This window comes from Mytilus trossulus, chromosome 3 (genome assembly GCF_036588685.1).
Source record: "Mytilus trossulus isolate FHL-02 chromosome 3, PNRI_Mtr1.1.1.hap1, whole genome shotgun sequence".
Classification (NCBI taxonomy): domain Eukaryota; kingdom Metazoa; phylum Mollusca; class Bivalvia; order Mytilida; family Mytilidae; genus Mytilus; species Mytilus trossulus.
The window spans coordinates 61,464,149-61,489,303 of record NC_086375.1 but is presented as its reverse complement, the minus strand read 5'-3'; the positions used below and the strand labels follow the sequence as shown (position 1 = coordinate 61,489,303).

At 32.1% G+C, this 25,155-nt stretch overlaps 1 protein-coding gene across 1 annotated transcript; it reads right to left on the bottom strand.

Moving 5' to 3' along the window:
- Window positions 1-7,362: 7,362 nt before the first annotated feature.
- LOC134709611 (suppressor of tumorigenicity 14 protein-like) lies at window positions 7,363-23,622 on the bottom strand. Its single transcript, XM_063569764.1, has 13 exons — window positions 23,589-23,622; window positions 20,923-21,213; window positions 19,955-20,065; window positions 18,921-19,031; window positions 18,092-18,202; window positions 16,597-16,707; window positions 15,761-15,871; window positions 15,405-15,515; window positions 14,222-14,438; window positions 13,210-13,469; window positions 9,136-9,281; window positions 8,398-8,482; window positions 7,363-7,637 (listed from the first exon to the last, which is right to left on the bottom strand). The coding sequence occupies exons 2-13, from the start codon at window positions 21,032-21,034 to the stop codon at window positions 7,564-7,566; spliced, it is 1,560 nt and encodes a 519-aa protein (XP_063425834.1). The 5' UTR covers window positions 21,035-21,213; window positions 23,589-23,622; the 3' UTR covers window positions 7,363-7,563.
- Window positions 23,623-25,155: the final 1,533 nt, after the last annotated feature.

The following is a 25,155-nucleotide window of genomic DNA, read 5'->3' as shown; positions in this document are numbered from 1 at the left end:
CAAATTGAGTTTTTTTTTTTATTTAATTAACTTGATTAAAGGGACGTGATAGACTCTCAGTTAACATAAACCGTCTTCTTTCTATTTTTTTAAATTTTATTCTTAAAAGGGGAGCAACCCCTGATAACCAACGGGAAAGTTTAACTCGTTTTGTGTCCAAATCATTAAAATCTGAACACGACTGGACACGGTCTGACAACACCTTGACGTAACTTTGTATCCATGGTCTGTTTTGGTCTGACACAGTCGTAACGGATCTAAACAGCTCGCTAGAAGATTCAGTCTGATTTATCTTGACATGCCTTAACGGACTGATTTACCTAATGAGACTATCGATCGGAACGGGTAACTTAACGATCTGACAAGTCGTGACGTTTTCCTCTAGCGGTAAATCCAGTCAATTAAGATATGATCAGACCAAAATGACCGTTTCAGACTGAAATCGTACTACTAGTGATTCCTGTCATGTTTAATTTCCGTTGTATATGTGTTGTCATTAATCAGACCATGAGTTTTCTCGTTTGAATGGTTTTATCTTTGATTTGAGTTCACTTTGATATCCACACCCTTCACAGGTACTTAGCATACTACAAATAAAGAAAATTGATGATACCTTCATTCATAAATGCTTACTTAGAGTAATTTTTTAAGGCTTAATGGTTTGAGACATTATCGAAACATTATATTGGTCATGTGCATCTGATATTTTCAGCTCAGATAATCTGAAGGATTGGAAGGTTATTGGTGGCCGTCATTTGAAAGACGTAAATGAAACCAATACTCAGTACCGAAATATTATTAAAATAGTGAAGTTTCCTAATGACGGAGACAATATTCTCGACAAAGATCTTGCTATTATTAAATTTGATCAACCGATGAAAATGAACACTTATGTTTCACCAATATGTCTTCCAACTAAAGAACCAGTTGAAGGTGACAAATGTGTTGTGGCTGGATGGGGATTTGAACGATGTATGTATCGTTGTTCATTGAAACTGGAAATGTTATTTAATTCTCTTAAATATATATATAATATTATTGATAACGATTTATATTTGACATATTAAAATACGAAAGGTTTGAAAAAATATATATCTATTATTTGATTCATTGATTTGAGTGATCAGTTTCGTACCAACGTTAATGAAGTTTTTCCTTTTGATGTCAATATATTGAGAGGGTTATTAGATATTAAACTTTCAAAGTCAACTCCTTTGCAAGCATAAAAAGATAAAAAGATTATTTTTAATTTACACATCTGAGATCATTTTTGTTTTAAAAAAATGTTGTATAGATATATGTTAGAAGACCTAAATTATCATTTTTGAGCATTAATTATGTATAGATTTTAGACATGCTTATTGATCCAAATTGATTCTCATTTATTACACTCTTTATTATACCCCCGCTTTAAAAAAGGGGGTATACTGTTTTACCTCGGTCAGTCCGTCCGTCCGTCCGTCAGTCCGTCCATCCGTCTGTCCGTCCGTCAGTCAGTCCGTCCCATGAATATTTTTCGTCGCATTTTTCTCAGGAACTACAATACAAGGATTTCTGAAATTTGGTTTCAGGCTTTATCTAAGTCAGCTATACCGTGTGATGCGTTTTCAGATTGATCACTTGACAACTTCCTGTTTACCGAACTCTTGTATGATTTCACACATGATAGCGAAGTTGAAAATTTTCGTCACATTTTTCTCAGGAACTACAATACAAGGATTTCTGAAATTTGGTTTCAGGGTTTATCTAAGTCAGCTATACCGTGAGATGCGTTTTCAGATTGATCACTTGACAAATTCCTGTTTACCGAACACTTGTATGATTTTACACATGATAGCCAAGTTGAAAATTTTCGTCACATTTTTCTCAGGAACTACAATACAAGGATTTCTGAACTTTGGTTTCAGGGTTTATCTAAGTCAGCTATACCGTGAGATGCGTTTTCAGATTGATCACTTGACAACTTCCTGTTTACCGAACACTTGTATGATTTTACACATGATAGCCAAGTTGAAAATTTTCGTCACATTTTTCTCAGGAACTACAATACAAGGATTTCTGAAATTTGGTTTCAGGGTTTATCTAAGTCAGCTATACCGTGAGATGCGTTTTCAGATTGACCACTTGACAACTTCCTGTTTACCGAACACTTGTATGATTTTACACATGATAGCCAAGTTGAAAATATTCGTCACATTTTCTCAGGAACTACAATACAAGGATTTCTGAAATTTGTATTCAGGGTTTATCTAAGTCAGCTATACCGTGAGATGCGTTTTCAGATTGATCACTTGACAACTTCCTGTTTACCGAACACTTGTATGATTTTACACATGATAGCCAAGTTGAAAATTGTCGTCACATTTTTCTCAGGAACTACAATACAAGGATTTCTGAAATTTGGTTTCAGGGTTTATCTAAGTCAGCTATACCGTGAGATGCGTTTTCAGATTGATCACTTGACAACTTCCTGTTTACCGAACACTTGTATGATTTTACACATGATAGCCAAGTTGAAAATTTTCGTCACATTTTTCTCAGGAACTACAATACAAGGATTTCTGAAATTTGGTTTCAGGGTTTATCTAAGTCAGCTATACCGTGAGATGCGTTTTCAGATTGACCACTTGACAACTTCCTGTTTACCGAACACTTGTATGATTTTACACATGATAGCCAAGTTGAAAATATTCGTCACATTTTTCTCAGGAACTACAATACAAGGATTTCTGAAATTTGGATTCTGAGTTTATCTAAGTCAGCTATACCGGGAGATGCGTTTTCAGATTAATCACTTGACAACTTCCTGTTTACCGAACACTTGTATGATTTTACACATGATAGCTAAGTTGAAAATTTTCGTCACATTTTCTCAGGAACTGCAATACAAGGATTTCTGAAATTTTGTTTCAGGATTTATATAAGTCAGCTTTACCGTGTGATGTGTTTTCAGATTGATCACTTGACAACTTCCTGTTTACCGAACACTTGCATATTTTTACACTATTTATATTATCCACTTGCAGCGGGGGTATCATCAGTGAGCAGTAGCTCACAGTTTCACTTGTATTTTTGAGCTTTTAATTCACTAAATAGCAACAGGGAAAAAAGCGTACAGCAGTTTTTACCAAAGCTTTCTTATTTTTTACCTTCTTAGTTTCTTCAGATCCAAAAACAGTTGCATTGAAAGATAATGCAAATCCGATAGTAATTAAAGATGAATGTGACGGCCGCAAGGTTTTGGAGGGAAGATTTACACCTTACATGTTGTGTGCAGGTTTTCAGACAGGAAAAACGGACTCTTGTTGGGTATGAAACGAAAAGTATTAAAGTGGGAATTTTGAATCATTAATGCCTTTATACGAATAATGCAAAAAAATGTAAAAGGTTAAGTTATGTACGCGAAAGGTTAATACTCACATCTATCGAAAACAATAATGGGATTACCAGTTATTACTGTTTCAGAGAACTAGTGCTTCATATTTGATCAATTATTGAAAAATCATCGATATAGTAGTAATGACATATACGCACCAATAATACATATGCATTGTTTTAATGAAAGTTATGAAAGCAGGACACATTCAAAATGGAGGCAAATCAATGGTTCACATTTAATTTTCTTAGCTTAGAAATCTTAAAACATAGTTTAAATTAAAATAAGAGTTCAGCTTGTTTCGGTGCATTTGTCAGAATGCCTATATAGAAATAAAAATGTTGTCTATAGTATTAGTGGTGAAGAGTCAATAATTACAGGGATACTAATTGATGGTTTTAAAAGGTTCGAATTGTGAAACTTAAATGAATATCTTTTATGTAATAATTAAACTTTTAAAGTTGGAAAACTCATCTGAATTCTCATTGATATATTATAGCTCCAGTATGCATTTCACAGAAGAACGGATGCGACAGTAATATTTCAATGCAATATGTAAACAAATAATTTCGTCTTGTACCATGTACCTTTAGTGCAATAGTTTAATTTTATAGAAAGACATTGGTAGTCCATTAATGAACAAAATTGGTGATGCCTGGTATTTACAAGGATTAGCAACGTTTGGTGTTGATTGCGAAAGTAAGACTAAATATATGTTTCAAAATATTTTCGAAAATCAAATGTAAGATATATTTACCATTAATCTCATCAGAAGTGCACAGGTCAATAGTATGTTAACTAATATTTAAAAAAATCATATTTTCCGATAGATTTTATGCTGGAATTTGAAATTGACATAAAAGATATTCGCTTACTTGTTCGTCTTATTCATAAGATTAAAAAGATGTGGTATGATTCTGGGTTATATATATATATATAATATATTTGTGAAAATCTTTTTTTAATATGGTGACATAAAGAAAATTTACAAGACAAGAAATAGCAAAAACTGCATTGAACATAATACGAATTCATCGCATACCTTTTTTCTATTTTTCAGAACCCAGCCTACCAGATGTATATGCCAATGTGTTCAAATTTGTGAGCTGGATAACTGATCAAATGACGAAATTATAGATGACGGAATTAACTATTCCACATCTTGAAGAAAATCTTTTAAACTGGAAATATTATCACCAGTAAAATAGTATCATAGATATCATAGACCATTTTGTATTGCTTTGTTTCAAATAAGATATCAATTTCAATAGTATTGCAGTGAAGTAATAAGAGAGGAATTAGCTGTCACACTACTGTTCAACGATTTGATTCAAATTCTTATATTTGATTTTATAACATACTAAAGTATAAGCATTGGCATTGGCTTGATAATATATGTTTCACCAAATGTGAGAAAATAAACCTGCATGAATGGCGCGTAACATTGAGAAAAGGCCAAAAAAGACAAACATTGAAACTAGAAAGTGCTTCTTTTTTTAAAGGTGTAACGTGTTGTTATCATGACGAACAATTAGTTCCTTTTTTATCGAGGTTTCCGTCGTTAACATATATGTGAAAGAGTTACCGCTATCTGTCATGTATTCATTGCATGCATAAAGATATTACCAAATTAACAGTCACAATCCATTTGAAAAAAAAACACTGACCCAATCACTTCATGTTACACGGTAGGGTAAATAGTTTATCTCATGGCAAGTAATCCGGTCAGCCATACAATAGTTGTCGAAAGTGATGACTTTAACTGCAATTTTGAACCATTGGTTCATTTTCCCCTGCATTCTCATCAATACTATCATCAAAATCAGAAGAAAAAGTAACTCCAACCACAAGAGTATTTTATATAATGAAAATAATTATTCCATATGAAGGTTCAATATAAAAATAACTCCAATGATGTGAAGTTTAGTTATAGCCGACTCTCATTGCAAACTCTGTTGGATGTAAATCTAGAATACACTTCGGACAGAGCAAATATATTTATTATAGTTCTCATTCATTTTGCATAAGCTTTCAATTGAAAAAAATCCAACGCTACATCATTCACTCAAGAGTCAAAGCTTACCAGATTCTTGATAAAGGCAGAGATATTAGACAGACTTGACTGCATATCTGTGGTATCCTTTATTTAAATTCAAATCAATATATGCGACCAACAGGACTAATATTGTTTCACATTTAAACATTTAATAGACTTATTATTAAGGTAACCAATTCTACAATGTGGCTAGATGTGTTTTCCTTGTCTAAATATTTAGTTGATTAAACCATATCAAATATATATCGTCTTTATACACCTATGCACATTAAAAGTTCTACAATCTATCAATACCTATATATAGGACATTGCTCATGGTCATGTTTGTCCTTACCAGAAATGACGTCTCGACACTAAATCCGTTAAATGTTGGATGTGACTTGTTGATTGATTGATCGTAGATACATGCTGTACCAAGACAGGAATATGACAGTTGTTATTTATTCGTTTGATGTGTTTTATCTTTTGATTTTGCCATTTGCTAATTGTGTTTCTGTTTAGAATTTTCCTAGGGGTTTGGTATTTTTGTTTTTGTTTTACTGGTTAATTGTTATTTGCTTTGAATTAAACGGTTACCAAGTTTGAGTGTTCTCAGATCTATACGTTGTGTATTTTTGCTGGAAGGGTTGTGTACATTCCTTGCCAATTTGTTCCTTCAATTTTTTGCCGATAAACTACTGTCCTAGATTAAGGGGATTTGCCGCCTTCTAACATGTTCAACCCGCCATATTGTTTCATGTGTTTCACCAAAGTTGTGAGCCTATAGTTCAGTGGAAGTTGTGGATTCCTGTCTGTTATATTTGTTTTCGTATATATTATTTTGTTATAGATAAGGCCGTCATTTCTTTATTGAATATTTCATATTTTTCATGTTATAACCGTTTATAGCCGGCTATAAAGTTTTTATTTTACTCATTGCTGAATGTCGTATCGTTACCTGTAATTGCTTACATTCACTCCCTTTGTCTCATTGCAATCATGCCATATCTCCTAATTTTATAGTATATCATATAAACAATAAGAATACTTTTAACATAATGTGTCAAAGACAATAATGACAGGACATTCAGTTTAATAAATTAATTAAAATAATTAGTTTGTAAAGTATTTTATAACTTGTTAAGCCATACACTTAGTTCCGGGTTAAATCTTTTTTTCGTAGTAGAATTTGATAATAATGACTACATTGTGATTTATATTTTAAATGTTTATTGATAATAAGATTTTATAACTTAACTATTAAACAGAAATATTCGAAAATAGCCACAATTGATGAGTTAATACACACATAAATCAAGGAAAACTGTTCCAAAGCATGAAGGTTTTTAAGTGATGTTTTCACTGCGTTGATACTGCTGCTGGCTTACTATCAGTCCCCAAAGGTAAAGTTGTCCGCTTTCAAATTGGTAAATTATTTTAACAAAACTACGTTTTAAACCCCGGCAGGTCTAATTTGGCCTTTGATGGATTCAGATATTATTGTTAGATCCTTTTTTGTCGAATTTCTCTCCGACTGGTTCGGTTTTTCTGTACTCTAGGCTAATAAATACTCTGCTTTGAGCGTCCCTGGTGAAAGTATATACTGAACAGCGCTTCCAATACATCGAATTGTATTATAATCTTTTACAGAACTAATTGAAAAAGATCTTCAAACATCATATACAATGAATAGGGAACAAACAAATATGCTCGACGAAAGCGCATTGCAGAATGCTTTTTCTACTCGAGCTCATTATATAACAATCTGTCATAGGTTGTTTTATATTAACTTATTGAGTGTTGACTTATGACTTGAATTTAAGCCGATAACAGCTAGTACATTACATATAGTCAAGCCGGCTCCTTAAACTATCAACCTAGGAAAAGTAAGCTTTTCTTCATTTTGTATTACAAAAGAATTATTGAGGAAATACTTTTCGAGAACGAAAACAAACCGTTTAAGCCACAATATACACGATATCAATAAGATTAATCATTGAGCTATAACACTTTGAAAAAAAGCAACTGCAAATGTGTACATAATATAAATAAATATTTAATAAAACAAGTATTTCTCACAAAGCCACTTCACTATTAACTTGCATGTGTCATTTTAATGCCAATAAACAAATGTTATACAAATGTAAATTCACTACATTCCTGTAACCACCTTAATCCACTGTAGAACTTTGAACACATCTGCATATACACCGGGAAGATTTGGTTCTGAAAAAAATCCACTTCACTATTTTTAATTGTTTTGTATCATAGATAAAACAATATGAGCCAATTATAAGATTTAACTATTTGCTGAAGGAATAACGCGCGGTTTATGACATAGATCTGTTTTGCTTTTATATGTTATAGTTGTTTAGTTTTTTGTTTATAAAGGTTTACTTTTTTTTAACTTAAGTAATCTATAAAAATATTCAATAATAATAAATAGGAAACGTTCAAGGTATATCTAAAGTCTCATATTTACTGACTACAATTATTTGATCTATATAGTATTTCATTGTTGTTCATTCAACTGTATACTATATGAGATGTAAATACACCAGTGGTACTTTTATTACATGAAAACATTAAAACAGTCATATTCAGTTTTTCGCTATTGTAAGAAATTTTCCTTTGATCTGATTGATTGATAATTTCCTTTCTCAGCACAGAAGAGTTATATGAAAAAGAAAATCGCTAGAAATTAAGGGCACGTGTGCATGAAAGTCTTATTTTTCTGTGTAGTAATTTCTGAATTGACGTTTGTGGGTCTTTTTTTGGGCCTAGTGTTGTCTGTCATTGTTCATCGATGCATCACATTGAATCCTTGGTATCTTCACTCTAAGGTTCGTCGAGTTTAGACAAATAAACCTTTCTATATTTATTTATTAAACATTGTTTAATGTTATTAACTGTATTCATTTTTTTCATATAGGCATAGTTAACTGTTGAAAGTAAAAAAATCTGAATAAGAGTTGTTGAGACTTACTTGCACAGTCAATGCCCCAAGAAACTATACCCTGAAGTCTATATTTTCCTCTTTCTAGACACATTAATGGACCACCACTGTCTCCCTTAAATATAAAACCAATTAGAGCAAATACGCAAACTCGTATCTACATGTCAAGTGATACGTTTCGTCGTATCAATCAAAACATTTCTCCCATTTAGCATTTATCACCTGAACAAGATTTTGCATAAGTTTTAGAATCTTTGCTTCTCAATGCACTCCAAGTTTGTAATTTAGTAAAGGATTAGTATTTCAAATAAAAAGATAATTTAAAATTATGGCCTTATCACAGAGGTGTTGACTATTTAACTGTGCATCTCGTTCATGTGAGCTCTTATTCTAAGTTAATTTATTTTTTAGAAATAATCGTTAAACCAGCTATTTCAAGTGTTAAACATGTATTGATTTGGGATATGTAATTTTCGAACATTTGAGGACATATAACTTGTAGAACTACTTATTTGCAGCAAGTGTTGTTCCATTGGTGCCGTATATGTTATTCTAATTTATTTTTTTCATAAAATGTAATGATTTTTTTTCCAAATGTGATAAATTTTTATTCGGTCCAATGAGCAGTGTTTATGATTAAACAAATATTGTAACTATATCTTATAAAAAGCAAAATAATAAAAAAAAAACACTGAATTCAGGGGAAAATTCACAACGGACAGTCCCTTAGCAAATAGCAAAATCAAAAGCTAAAACATGATAAATTACCTGACAAGCATCATTTAGGCCTTCTTTGAAACCTCCACAAAACATATACTCTGTGATATCTCCTTTCAAGTTTGATGTACTATTACAAGATTGGGTGTCTTCTATTGGCATCGGGGTCTGTTTGAGAATGTCAGCATTACCAGTCCCTGTTGCAATAGAAATAAAATATATGTGTTTTCTATTTTAAGCATTGTGTTATAGATTATTAAATGATATGAACAAATCAGCCCTAATACAGATAAATTAGCATGTGCAATACTGAAAACGTTCCACTGTGTATATAAATCAAGAGTTTCGATATAAATCAAGAGTTTCGATATAAATCAAGAGTTAATATTGTTTTTTCGAACAGGGCCAATACAGATAAAGCCGTATTGGCCCATGGGCTAATACGATTGACTTCCGCTTTCAATTTTCTTACGCCAATACCTAACCTTGGTGATAACGTTACGCATAAAAACATTAAGGATGAAAGAAAAGTTCAATAGTTTGTAGCCCCTAACTCTCTTGCAGAACTATATTTGAAGTTCTTCTTGAAGACAGTAACGCATAGCATCAGAAGTATCTAAAGCATATTAAAGGACCATGATTCTATCAATATTAACAATAGTTATAGTTATCAAAGGTACCAGGATTAAAATTAAATAGTCAGACGCGCGTTTCATCTACATAAGAATCTTCAGTGACGGTCAGATAAGAATAGTTATAAAGCCAAATCAGTTTAAAGTTAAAGAGCATTAAGGACCCAAAATTCCCAAAAGTTGTGCCCTATACGGCTAAGGTAATTTATTCCAAGGATAAGAACATCCTTAGTTTTTCGAAAAATTCAAAGTTTTGTGCAAGGACTTCAAATGTTTGTTTTGAACATTCCTGATGAAGGTAAATAAAAAAAAAGCCTTTCAAAGGCAAGAAATTATTAAACGTGTTGTTTTCAATTTTTCACATCCCTGTGTCGATATCTCTGCTGGTGGACTATCAGTCCCCTGTGGTATTATCAGCTCAGTAGTCAGTACTTCGGAACTGACATGATTCAACAAATTTTACTAAAATTGTCCGTTTTATAAATTTTTAAATTATTAAGAAACTAAGGTTTCAACTCCCTCATGCAAAGTTGACTTGAGATGAATTTAGTTATTTATTTTAGGTATTTTAGACATATAGCTCTTCAACGGTTTCGGTACTTATTCATCTTCGGATTTCAAACGTTTTGCTTTGATCGTTTCTAATTAAGGCAAATCAAGAAAGGCGCTTCGGACGCAAGAAATTATTAAATAAAGGAAACAGTAGTATACCGCTGTTCAAAACTCATAAATCCATGGACAAAAAACAAAATCGGGGTATCAAACTAAAACCGAGGGGAACGCATTAAACGTGTTGTTTTCAATCTTTTGTAACTTTCATCCAATGTCCTTATCACAATATATATGCGCATCTCAGGACAGCATTTTTCAAAGATTCATCTCGATTGTACATAAAAAAAAAAGGTTGAAAAACAAAAATACCTAACACATAGGAAAATTCAAAAATGAAAATCCCTTATCAAATTGCGAAATCAAAAGCACAAACACATCAAACAAAAAAAGTAAAAATCACAAAAATACTGACCTCAGAGGAAAGTTCAAAACGTAAGTTCCTAATCAAATGGCAAAATCAAAGGCATGGATAACAACTGTCATATTCCTGACTTGGTACAGGCACTTTCTTATATTCGAAAATGGTGGAATAAACTGGGTTTTATAGTTAGTTGAACATCTCACATGTATGATAGTCGCATAAAACAACATTATATTAACAACGATGTGTGATTAAAACAAACAGACATAATTGGTATAAATTTCAAAAAATGGGGTATAGCAGTCAATATTGTGTTTAAATCTTAATCACTACAAATCAAATAAACGTGTAACACAGAAACACAAAAATGCATTTAGACAGCACATTGGCAAAAACGAAAAACAAAAATACAATAATTTACCACAGCACAACAACACAATGACAGGATTATAAGAACAGAACCACGTAAAAGGTATATTATCAAAAACAGACTAAATAGTAAAAGTAATATTCATGAAGACAAATAAAAAATACTATTACACGTTATTAAGATGATAAACAACGTCAGTACCCAGAATCTTTATTTCAAGACCATCGTGTATTATTTGTGAAGTTACAGATATATCCTTTTTTTCTTCTTATTGTCGAAAATCAAGTCCTTCAAACGTAACAACTTTGTTGTCAATCACGAAATCAAGCATTTGAACAATGTCAGTTTCAGAGATATTGTTTGAATCAGCGTTATTTTTAATGGAGTATAAGTTGTCCCTATCCACGACAAGATACTTGTATTTACGTTTGCCATTCTTTTTAATGAAGCAAGGCGGACCTAAATCTTTTAACATGTTTTATTTAATTTTAAACAGTTAGAGATAAATGCAATTTCCAGAGTATGGAAATTGTGTCCCTTCGATTTGTTTTTGTACTGTTATGAATCACAGTTTATAACTAAACTCAGTAAACCCGTCGAAATTTAATTGATAAACTTAACAACGCTTACCGTTATCTTGATGATATTTTTTCGTTAAATAATCAAGAACTTTCTCAAAATACTGCTGAAATTTACACCAAGGAACTTACTTTAAATAAATCAAATTTATACGGTAATAACTGTCCTTTCCTAGATTTAGATATTTCGGTTTTAAACGGGAAACTCCACACTAAAATTGAAGACAAAAGGAACGATTTTTCGTTCACTATTGTTCTTTTGGCACCAACTTACGGTGATTATATTTCACAGCTCGTTCGATATGATATGTCTGTTGTGACGTTTTTTATTTTAACGAACGCAATCTATGTATTACTGGTAAATTATTAAACCAGGGATATCGTTAACATAAATTACCTAAAACCTTTACTAAGTTTTTCCATAGACGTTTGGTTGTACTGTAGAAAACTGATTTCAAACAGGATAGCACATCGTCATTTTTACGGAAATGTTGTTAACCGTGCCCGGAAATTTAGAAATAAACCTTGTTAACTTATCGCTCCTTCAAATAAACTTTTTCTAAAAGGTTGCCAATTCAACACTGTAGTAAGATTATTGAATATTGTTTTTATTGGTATAAATATTGATTTTGTTATATGTTAATAAAAAGTAAACTTAATAATACTAGTATGTTATATACATATATATTCATTTCAAACTTTTTTATCTGACCATAGTTTTGTGTGGACGTAGCGCGCGACTGACGTATACAAATATTTTTTAACCTGTTACCTTTTGATGGCTATTATTCGTTTGTTTCTCTGTCCTATATTTTCTCCCTTTTATCTGTTTATTTATTGTAACCCTGTCGTGTAATGTTGTCATTTAAATGTTATAATTAACACTGCCATTAATACGGGAGGTTAAGCATGCCACAAAATCATGCTCAACCCACCATTTTTTCATAAAATGCCCTGTACCAAGTCAGAAAAATGGCCATTGTTACATAATAGTTCGTTTCTGTATGTGTTACATTTCGGTGTTGTGTCTCTGTTGTGTCGTAGTTCTCTTATATTTGATACGTTTCCCCCAGTCTTAGTTTGAAACCCGGATTTATTTTTTCTCTATCGATTGATGAATTTTGAACAGTGGTATACTACTGTTGCCTTTATATACATTCATGGATCTTCTTTCTGTAGATACCAGTAACTTGGCATTGCACAAGGTCATGTTCTCATCTGACTGTTTATGACGTCTTTACACACGGTGACCTATAGTTGTTAATGTCTGTGTCATTTTGGTCACTCGTGGACAGTTGTCTCATCGACAAGCATACCACATCTTCTTTTTTTATATAGGATTAAACGCCTTTTTAAAGTAATTTATTGGTGTATAAACTAGACCAAGTCACTTACAAACATATTATAAAAGTCATTTGGACATTCATTTGATTTTGAGTGAATTTGTCGAGTTTATACACAAATAAATTCCTTTTAACAGACGTTTAATCCTATAATCCATTTTGGCTAAGTGACAGCAACATCTATCTTGAATTTTGCGAACCACTTCTAGTTAAAATACTGATAAAATACCTTGTGTTGAGCCCCATCCAACAACGGCACAATTGTCTCCCTTTCTTGGATGTCGTTCTGGTAAACACACTGGACGGACATAATTATTAAAGACAAATGGAGTATCAACTTCTAGAATTGTAATATCACGATCAAGAATGTTAGTTGTTGGGTTAAATAATGGAGATTTTTTTTTAATCAAACGTATTTGATCACTACTTTCTGATCTGTCTTTATAATGACTTCCTGCTTTTATTTGCCAATTTCTTATGTCACTTTCACTGAAATATTAACATTGACCCTGTAATGACGTAGTTTGAAAAAAATAGTAAAACAAATTAAGATATGGTATGTGTTTTCGACTACGCATTTTTTGCCCTTTAGAATATGGAAGGGAAAAATGACCTCAACCGGCCACAAAACTATTGATTCAATAGTGTAAAGCCATTTAAACTTGAAATCAGTCCTCATATTTTCTGCAACAATAAAATTAAAATTAAATAGTATTACATTTCAAATAGTTTTTATGTTTTTTAGCAATGGTCAATTGGACAAATTTGCATGCATAGAAAGGTATGTTTTCAGGTTTAAACAGTATTGTTTTATAGTCGTTTACATGCTTATCCCTTTCTGCTTCTCTTGATTAGTATTCCTGACATAGCGCTAGTGAATTATCACTACATTTTTCCCAAGTAAGGAAGTTCTTTTATTGGTCTAAAGCAGCAATTTTAAAATTCCAATGTATATCTTGTGCTTACACATCTTTTGCGTTCGCATGTTGTAGCTAGCAGACTTATAAAAACAAAATAGTCTATTTTGTAGAAGCCCAAAATTACAAACTGAAGTAAAATGTATACGTGTCGTCTATTTGTATTTCTTATGGTTTATAAAAGATAAAAATTTGATAAAATAAATTGTAAACAGCTTAGTCATAAAACAAAATTAAATGAAATTATCCATATCAAAGTATCAATAGCCACCGAAAAAATAACGATGTTTGCCCATACCGATAAATCTTATATATATGACATACCTCAAAAAGCAGTGGGAGGCAGTTATAACGAATCTTGAATTAAGTATTGCCCCACCACATTCGTGAGTGAAGTTGCTATTTTTGTCATATCTTAAGAGTAATTGTACTGCCCATGGCCAACTATGAGGCTGGGCTCTGCATCCACCAACAATTCTTAGTCGTCGACAATTTGATAATTGTGCAACAACGTGTGGAACACCACATTGCACCTCCGAGCCTAGCAAATATAAGATTTAGAATAACACATATTTTGAACATCAAAAACTATAATTACTCTACCAAATATTATTCTGTTGGCCATAACCATACAAATTTATAATTATATCTTCCATTTTAGCATTCGGGTTATATATTTCTAATATTTAGACGAAACCCGAAAACACTGCATGACAAACCTCATTTTGTATCTTTTTCTCTTACATATTTGATATTTTGTTATTGAATACAGATTAAAAAGTAAAATCACAAAAATACTGAACTCAGAGGAAAATCAATTTGGAAAGTCCATAATCACATGGCAAAATCAAATATCAAAACGCATCAAAAACGAATGGACAAGAACTGTTATATTCCTGACTTGGTACAGGCATTTTCAAATGTAGAAAATGGTGGATTAAACCTGGTTCTATAGCGCTAACCCTCTCACTTTTATAACAGTCTCATCAAATTCCGCTACATTTACATGATGCGTTAAATAAACAGTCACAATTAATAAAATAGTCAAAATATGGGTACATCAGTCATCATCGTATAACAATTTTAAAAGGAACAATTTAACAGGACACAATAACATCTACTATCTACGAACACATGGATTGATTTGAGTGTCTGACGTCAGAAAAATTATATATGTCACATAAATTTGTCGTTCAATGTGCATACAAACAATTTTAAAATTAACGTAGGCAATGTACGCATACAGGGTTAAAAAATCTAAAGTATGTAAGAATAAATTACAGAAATAGACCGAGATTCAAACTATTCCAAAAGTTATACATAGAATTTATGAGAATCCAAAAGAAAATTTAAAAGGTACAATTTAACAGGACACAAAAACATGTACTATCTACGAACACATGGATTGATTTGAGTGTCTGACGTCAGAAAAATTATATACGTCACATAAATTTGTCGTTCAATGTGCATGGAATGAGCAAGTGCTTTAACGAAATAATATACTTACAATTCTTCTCATCACTCCCATCATCACAGTCTTCGTTTTGGTTACACTGCAAGGTTTTTGATATGCATGTCTTACTGGTCTCACATTCAAACTCGTTAGATTTACATCCGCCTAAAAGTTAACCAAATTCCGTAAATGAAAAAAAATCAAACGTTTCAAAGATAGCCATTGATCATGTTCTCAATTGGAACAGACATATTAACGTGTGGTGCAATTCAACTTTGAGTTGGCAACCCGGTCCTTATATTCTGACAAGTAGAACAACAAAACGTACTGGAAAGGTTTTAATATTTAACACTCAGTGGGGATTTCATTGTCTGAATTATCATGTACCGTTGTTCTCTATTAAAACTTACAATTGATTTCATCGCTTCCATCTGTACAATCTTTTTTACTGTTACATTGCTGTGATGAAGGTATGCATAGTGTACTGGTCGTACATCGGAACTCGTCTATCTCACAATTGCCTTCAATTTAAAGTCTGAATTATCTTAATTATACTTCTTAAGAAATCAGATGAAAACTAAATTGTGAAGAGGTATATCACAATTTATCTGACTTTTGAACAATTTCGTTTGTTTTATAATGATCAAGTTTATAAAAAATGTTGCGGAAAAAGAAGAAAATTATGATGTTAGAAAAAAAATTAAATAAGCTAGGATGTCAGCACCCGCTTTTCCCGATTGTGATATTTTGCCTGAGGTTAAATCTGCTTGGCATGTGTGTATATCAGAAGATGCTACCCTGTCGACTCATCTGGTATGGCTCTTTTAGCAGTTCATTGGATATTTGATATGATTAAAAATCGTTAAACTACCATTGTCTTTAATTTTCCGTGTGGTCCATACTTATTTTATTTTGTTAGTCCTTGGCATTCCTTATAAAATTGAGATCTCTAAAGCACGTTAAAATTGAATACAACATTAATTAGACACATGAAACTATAGCACTGAATTCTTTTTCAATTATTATGGACTTTAAGAAAATGAATCCCGCATGCATAATAATTTGCTTCTTCCAGGAATTTTGCAGTTGTTTTGCACTAGTTCTGTTGATTGATAACGTTTGATATTGTCAGAGGGTTTTTTTTACTTCTTCTTTCTGAATTTTTCTTAAAATTGGAATATTTTTATTTATGCTTTCATATATTATATTTTAAATGAATTTTACACGTATACATGTTATGACTTACAATTTTGTTCATCACTTCCATCCTCACAGTCTAGTTTACGATTACACTCTGACGTTGCAGGTATGCATTTTCTACTAGTTTTGCATTGAAACTCATTGGAATCACAACCACCTAAAAATCACAAAAGTGTTAGTTTTGGAACGCGTTGAACAGTCGAATACAAGTTGGATTGCAAATGCCAAAGAAGATATGAAAAAAAGATTACATGCATTTTTTTATATCTTTTTTGCGTCCGATACGATTTTGTTTTGAATTTTAGTCCTACTGATGTGCTAAATTTTTAACAAGACTAGCAATAACCCAAAATGGAAGATGAAAACAATAGTCAAATTAATTATAGACCAAGGTTTCAAAAGGAAGTTGGAGGGTTCTCTGCAACCTTTTTTCATTTTGAAACAGTCAATGTTGTATGAATTATTTAGAATTTCAATAAAAACGTTATCCGCGGAAAAGCACGTTTTTAAAGATCATCTCATATATTTAGGGAACGACCTTTATCTGAATAAGACAAAAACACATTTCATCCCCCTTTTTTGTTGATGTTTAATGATTGCCCCCCTTACAACTTGATTCTCAAATAGTCTTGAAACCGTTATTGACTTACAATTATGTTCGTCACTTCCATCATCACAGTTTTGTTGCCTATTACACTTTAACGTGTCTGATATGCATCTTTTACATTAAAACTCATTGGATCTGCAACCACCTAAACAATTTGCTTCTGTTTTTATGTATATATGTGCATCGATATACGTTTTATTATAGACAAATACCACGAGATAGTACTTTATGAATCAACAAGATATAACGAACATCCGTGAATTTACTTTCTTGACATTTTGAGTTAAATTACAACAGAAGGCATAAAATAACCGTTTTTATAGAAAAAATGAAAGTTCCTTTATTTAGAACTGGCTTTCCCTTGTTCGGATATAACTTTTAATACCGAACGACGTTTCGTTATCGAAAACATTAAATGTAATATTGTTATAGACTCGAAAAAGAATTCATCCAGTCTAGAAAGTGACATTGAATGATAATCGCCCCAAACTGTCCTGTCGACAGTGTATGACTATTATAGCATTTATTTGTGCGTGTCTCTGTCCTGAGCGTTGTAGCATTTGTATGTGCAGTATTCCTGTCACGTAGTGATGTCAATTTTGCGATAATTTTCAAAACTGCTATACAAGCGGGAGGTTTGGAAACCAGTTTCAACCCACAATATTTTCTTAAAATGTTCTGAAACCTTTTCAGGAAAAATGCAGTTGCTGTCAAATAGTTCGTTTCTATGTTTGTTGGCAGTGGATGTTGTAACACTTAGGGTTTTTTCCCCGTTGATTTCCTTTAATACTTGATGTGTTTCTCTCGGTTTTAGTTTGTAACCGGACTTTTTTTTCTCTCAATCGATTTATGACTTTTAAATAGCGGTATACAATTGTTGCCTTTAATTTTGATATTTTCAGTCTCTTCCGGTAATTGGGTAGATGAAACTTACAATTTATCTCATCGCTACCATCATTACAATCTTTTTTACCATTACACTTCTGTGATTCTGGTATGCATGTCGTGCTGGTTTTACAACGAAACTCGTCTGTTTTGCATTCACCTTTAAAATGAATGTTTTCTATTTTGGTAAGAACATCAAACAAATAATTCTTAGAATAAAAAACGAAACTCCACAAAGTCTTACTAAAGCTGATTTAGGTTAAATTTTGGGGAAATCCATTTTAATAATAGGTTTGTAATAATCCATATTCCAATTCAATATTCCATATTTAATATCAAAGTTATCGACTGTGCAAAACCCGCATTGGTACTCAAGGTCGTTAAAAAACACCCTCATTCTCAATATTGTCGCCACTCGTCAATTACTCATTTTTGGATATAAATTACTGATTTGAGATCCACTAACTGTTCTGCAAAACTATGTTCTTTATGAGACAGTTGTATAGTGTAAAATCAAAGTCACCTCTGTGATTATTAAAGTTTACTTCACTTAGAAGTTCAAGTGTTAGAATTTTAATAAATTGGTGTGTGCAATCGACGGCTTAACTTGAAAATAAGTTTTCCGTACTTCTTGGTTCGTTGTCGTTGATTTTGAGATTTATAAGGTCCTCATGATCACTTGGAAATAAGTTATCGGAGGAATATATAGGATATATCTGTTGGTGTCAATTAGTCGACTAGTTGCTGTCCCGATGACCTGTTCCTCATTTTCCCTAAGTTCACCCTTTTTAAATGTTTACAGGACTTTATCAAAATACCTTAAGAAGATCTATTGGTTCATAGTCAACATAAAACGTCTATCCCTTTTTATAACTTACATTTTTTCTCATCACTTTCATCTGGACAATCTGGTATTTGATTGCAGAGTAAAAACTTAGAAATACACTTCTTACTTGCAGCACATTGGAATTGGTTTGTTTTGCATCCACCTTGATTTAACAGACAAAAATATGTGTGGAGGGAAAAGTTTTGGTTTTTTTTCAGTAAAAGTAAAAAATTTCTTCATTTCACACTCAGTTTATTTCGATATATGTTTCTGTTAGTAGCTTACAAGTTTAGACTTGTGCTGAAATTCTTTCTTTTGTTTTGTTATATAGACTTATTTATAAAAAAAATTAGTATACTGTTGCTTTTTTAACACTGCTAATTGGAAGGAATGATTCGAAAATATATAGTTTGAAGCAAGACTTGTGCTGTCCGTGAATATTAACGACGTTGATAACTGAAATTTTCTACCGATATTAAAATGTTATACAGCATGATTGTATACCAGGATGTTAAGAACTTTGAGCCTGGTTTAAGTAAACGCGACAATTATTTGAAACTGTAAATAATTGTATTATATATATATATAGGAGATATTGGTAAACAACAATTTAATGGCAAAAGTAACTCATATATTAAGAAAGGAACATTCAACAATAGACAGGATCTATAACAGTTGTTTTCCTTTCGTTTGATGTGTTTGAACTTTTAATTATGTCCTTTATGATAAGGGCCTTTCCGATCCGAATTTTCATTGGAATTCGATATTCTAGTTGTTTTACTTTTTTCTATGCAAGTTTCAAAGTATTAAATCGTATCGAGCAGTATAAACGTAAAGAATAGATTTTGAGAAAAAAACCGAATCAACGTTGTTTTAACCATTTTAACACTTCTAATTCTCAACATTACAAACTTAAGATTTTTTTCAAATTTATAACTTTTTTCGATTTGTCAATTGGTAGTCTCTTATTCTGCATAGAGTTTTGCCAGTTTGACAGGTACTGTAAATGCTGTTGAACTCCCTCGTTTTGCTTACCTCTATACATGCAAATATAGAGATATCTAACAAGATCACATAACAACTTACATTTTCGTTCGTCACTACCATTTCGACAGTCTCTTTTGCCATCACATCTCTTCGATGTTGGTAAACACTTTTTACTCCTCTTCGTACATTTAAAAGTTTCACGAGGGCAACCTAATAAGTTGAAGAAAGTACATTGTAACAGTCAATACAATATAATGCTGGTCTTACCAAACGACCAAAATATATTCCATAATTGTTTATATTTTATATAACAAAGGTATAAAACAAATCGAAAAAGTTTTCCTGTATAAGATGGATTTATGGTGTCACACCACAAATTTTATCAATCAGCACTTAGAGCATATGTTTTTAATGTTGAAGTTTACTTAAACTAGGCACTAAATGTGCATAAGAGTGGCCAAATTTTGAGTCCACTTGTCCACAAATATTAATGACAGGTTAACGGTAGACGTCCTACCTAGTGTCTTATTTCAAGATTTTCAGAAAACCAGAGTGCCTTTCGAAACATCATTTATCACTGTAAAATCTTACAATATTGGTCAAAAATTGGACATATTCGAAGTTGATACATTTGCCATTTAGAATGTATATGATTCTAAGAGGTGTGGTATGCTTGCCAATGAGACAACTAACAGAGTTCAAATAACACAGACTTATGCAATTATGGTCACTATAATATGGCAACCAACAATTAGATAAAACTCAAACCGTATGTGTCATCTTTAAAAGGCCGCGACATGGCAAACGTGAAAGAAACAAATAAAATCATACGTCCTGATCAATGACCAACAATAAACGAAAAACAGATGCATTACAGGCGCGAATTCAGAAGGGGTACACGCAACGCGCGACTCCCCTAAATAAATGGGGGAAGCTAATATACCTGTAGATAAAATACAGATATACAACCAATGTACATTTGCACTCTGGGACCGTCGAGTAAACGAATATGAATATACTAGTAATCTACAATAAACTAACATCCATTGTATAGATTCAAAACTTACCACTGACGCAGTTGTACCGAATATTCAAATAAACAGGGATGCGTTGGCATGGATGAGCATAGTCTTTGATCGATGCCCTCAATGAACAAGCAGTTGTTCTATCACATTTCATCTTAACCTTTTTAAGCACATTGTTATGTTTACCACAGTTTTGTTTCCATACGCCAAATTGTGGGCATATGGTTAAAGATCTCCTACCGAAAGTTGCTGAAGTTATTTTTATAACAGTATAGTCTTTGCACTGTATTGTTCTTTCTTCACCTTGACATATTATTATAGGGCTAAATCCTCCTGAAACAAAATATTATTTTACGAAACCAAATCAATGTTAATAGCGGCAACCGAATTGATTTGTTGAAATATGACACACGACGCACGAAACAAAGTTCTATGCCAAGGAAATAAGACTACCATGATGGTAAGGCGTAGTGTTTTATTTCATTTCATTCGGAAATACAGGACATAAGGATGTTCACTTTAAACATACAGTTCTTTAAACTGTTATCTCAAATCAAAAGAAAAATAATCAAATGCGTAAAAATAAAACTTCATTGGAAAACAAAATTGCTTATAATGTCTGTAAATCAGTTGGATAGTTAACATTTTGGAATTGCATGAAGAAAATATTATAATATATTTTTGCGACAACCTCTGTGTAAGGGTTAGTTATACTTTTTTACGTACCTTCGCTGTGGTCAACAGAGCTACCACCCAATATCATTAATATTACAATCTTAATAGCTTGTTTCATGTCTTACAGCATAGGATTGTATTATGTTTTTCAGACATCATTTACATAAAAATTACCACATGTAATCTCAAACGGAGACTTATAATGATTTTATAAAGATGTGGTGTTGTATGAATTGATTAAATTTAACGGCTGAGTATTAACATGTTTATACTTTTATGAAATGTTTCAGGAAGTATCAATATACTCAACATTAAAAAAAAGCAATACTCTCGTTTGAAGATTTAATTTTGAATATATGATTTGATTAATAGTTTGCACGATTAGGGTACGTGCTTTAAATATATACGAAACATGGCAAATATTAAATTAAAAGGAATTGCTTCGGTCGATCCTGTGAAAAAGTTCAGTTTTGCATATAAAAAACATGCATTCCTTGGTTTTAAGATATCAACTCGTTAGTAAACCTTTCAGATTACTGGAAATAATGTGATATTCTTGCATATCATTGTAATTTCATCATATCAAGTATCAAAGAAGGCACAATGCAATTTATTTTAGATATATATTAGTGATTATTGTTTTATGTACTCTTACTTAGTTCAGGCATATAAAAAGCTTATAGCTACACACTATTATTTAAACAATATTTCTTTCCGAGCTTGTAAAAATGTAATGATAAGAATTTTAATCATGCGTATAATTGCAATGCATTGAGATATATCTTACAAAGCATAACTTTACATTTGAAGCCACAATTACAAAACTTCTCAAGCAACAGCAATTTACTATTATAAAAGAATAGCTAAACATGCTATAGCATAGTAAACAATACATCCTTCTCTCATTATTTCTACACAGTCACTTTGACTGTCGTAATTAGTTGATGCATGCTCTGGACAGCTACATGTATGTCAAGCATCTACTACTCATAATTTCTTCAGCACTCGTATTCTATTGTATAGACTGGTGACAGCCAGCAACAAGGATAGCGTGTGTGATAAGTATGAATAAACTTTTAATTCAGGTATCCGTTACAGACACCTAGAATCAAGCATAAAGGGTTCGACAATACGCTTGCGTCTAGACACTATTCTAATGAGTATCACCTGGCACACCTTTTTTAAAACCAGATACCACTAGTTTTAATCTAAAGCATGTCGTCTGACATACAGTTTACTAAAGCAGATACCTTTTATTCTAACCCCAGACATCTAACCTGATATACATATTACAAAACATGCTATCACTGGTTATTACCAAGGCACTCTGGTTTAAACTGTAAAATGTACATTTGCAATTACGTAAGTAGTTTGAAATAAATGAAATAAAAGCATTGAAATAAAATTGAGAAAGGAAATGGGGAATGTGTCAAAGCGACAACAACCCGACCATAGAGCAGACAACAGCCGAAGGCCACCAATGGGTCTTCAATGAAGCGAGAATTCTCGTACCTGTAGGTGTCCTTCAGCTGGCCCCTAAAAATATGTATACTATTACAGTGATAATGGACGTCATACTAAACTCCGAATTATCACAAGAAACTAAAATTAAAAATCAAACAAGACTAACAAAGGCCAGAGGCTCCTGACTTGGGACAGGCGCAAAATTGCGGCGGGGTTAAACATGTTTATGAGATATCAAGCCTCACCCTATACCTCTAGCCAATGTAGAAAAGTAAACGCATAACAATACGCACATTAAAATTCAGTTCAAGAGAAGTACCACATTTTATCACCATACTACAGTTTTATCTGCTTACTATTCAAGATAATTCCGTACAAGTTTGGATTGTTTTTTCAGAACTATTGACCGTCAGTGTACCTGACGAAGCAACAATCCTTTGAAATGATTATGTAAGGTAGGTAAGATTTTTTTCAACTATGTTTTCTTTCTCTGGAATTTGTTGCATTATCTAAAAGGGAGTATTTACAAACTGATATGTTTAAATAAATCTTCTAAAAACGTTATTCACCTTTTTTCTTTTGACATTTCCATGTAACACGTAAGCACACAGATGATCCAGGACATGGCTTTATAAATACGGGACTAGATGTGTCTAATAAACACGATGTATTCTCGTCACAAAGTTCTTTAACTTCACTCAGAACATTGTTTTTAGTTCCACACGATTTCTTCTTTTTGCGCTTCTTCCTTTTTCCAAACTGACCAAAGGTTGCTTCTGTAACTCTTATGGTTCTTTCCTTTTGGCAAACAATTCGATTGGTGTTACAAATAGTGCGAGTTTTTGCTGAAAGAGGAGAATGTTAATTCTCTACAAAACATATATGTACACCTTTGATATAAACATATACACGCACCTTTGATGATGAAAATGAGTATACAATGATAAAAAAAAAAAGAAGTATGTGTAATCATTTGCGGTTCCTGGTGTCAAACAACCCCGATTTTTCATTATAATTATATTCAAACCGCATATAAATCCCAAGTGATACCCGTAGAACAACCAAATCTTTTTTTTTTAATTTTCACGATTGACACAAAATGTACTTTATTCTATAACAATTTTGTTTTAAATATTTGCTACATTATTCATAATTTAAGTATTAATATTATGTTCTCCAAATTTCAAATTGATTTATCCATTTTTCTCCAATCGGAACAAAGCAATTAATTTCATTACGTTACTGTCATTCCTACCTGTCAAATATTCTAATTGGTTTAAAATAAGAAATAAAAAAAATCCCAAATGTAGAATTCGCATCGTTATTTTATGAACACAGTTGTATAACCCTTAATAATAACAAATATTAACATTAATAATCATAAATATTGGATAACCAATAACGCATTCGTGTAAATATGATTACTTCTGCATATTTAACATATTATGATTCTTTAAATAGTATTTGATATTCTTAAAAACTGTTATATGATTGCCAATGATTTAACTATCAACTTAAGGTTATGTCACTTACAAACAAAAATGAATGAACAGTATATAAATAAAAAAAGATGTTGTACGATTGCAAAGTACACAACTCTCCCCAAGAGACCAAATGACACATAAATAAGCACATATAGATCACCTTACAGCCTTCAACAATCAGTCAAGCAAATACCGCATAGCCAGCTATATAAAAGGCCCTGAACTGACAAATGAAAATAATTCATACAAGTAAACTAAGAACATTTATGTAAAACAAAAAAGAACGAAAAACAAATATGTTAAAAAGAAGTAAACAGCAACCACTGAATTTAAAGCTCCTTACTTAGGACACGTACATACATAATGTGACGATATGACACGAGGAAGAACAGCAAGCAACAACCACTCAATTAAAGACTCATGACTTATGATATGCACATATAGAACGGGACGGAGGTTAAACTCGTCTGAAGATGTCAAACCACCACAAACTAGGCTGAGACAGTGGTTTAACACTACAACATAAGAACAAACTATAAACATAAGTTGAAAAAGGCTTTACTCATCAGATGGGTACAAATGAAAATACATCTAGCAAAAAAACACACAATAAACGTAGGTGGGTACTTGTACATACACACAACAGACATAC

What these genes read in the sequence shown, in the direction of transcription:
- LOC134709611 (XM_063569764.1), bottom strand. Translation starts at nt 21,034, where the DNA reads ATGAAATGTGATAGAACAACTGCTTGTTCATTGAGGGCATCGATCAAA. An exon ending in TCGGTACAACTGCGTCAGTG is followed by an intron (nt 20,066 to 20,922) that starts GTAAGTTTTGAA and finishes TCAACTTATTAG; the next exon opens with GTTGCCCTCGTGAAACTTTT. An exon ending in TGGATGGGGCTCAACACAAG is followed by an intron (nt 9,282 to 13,209) that starts GTATTTTATCAG and finishes CTATTGCAACAG; the next exon opens with GGACTGGTAATGCTGACATT.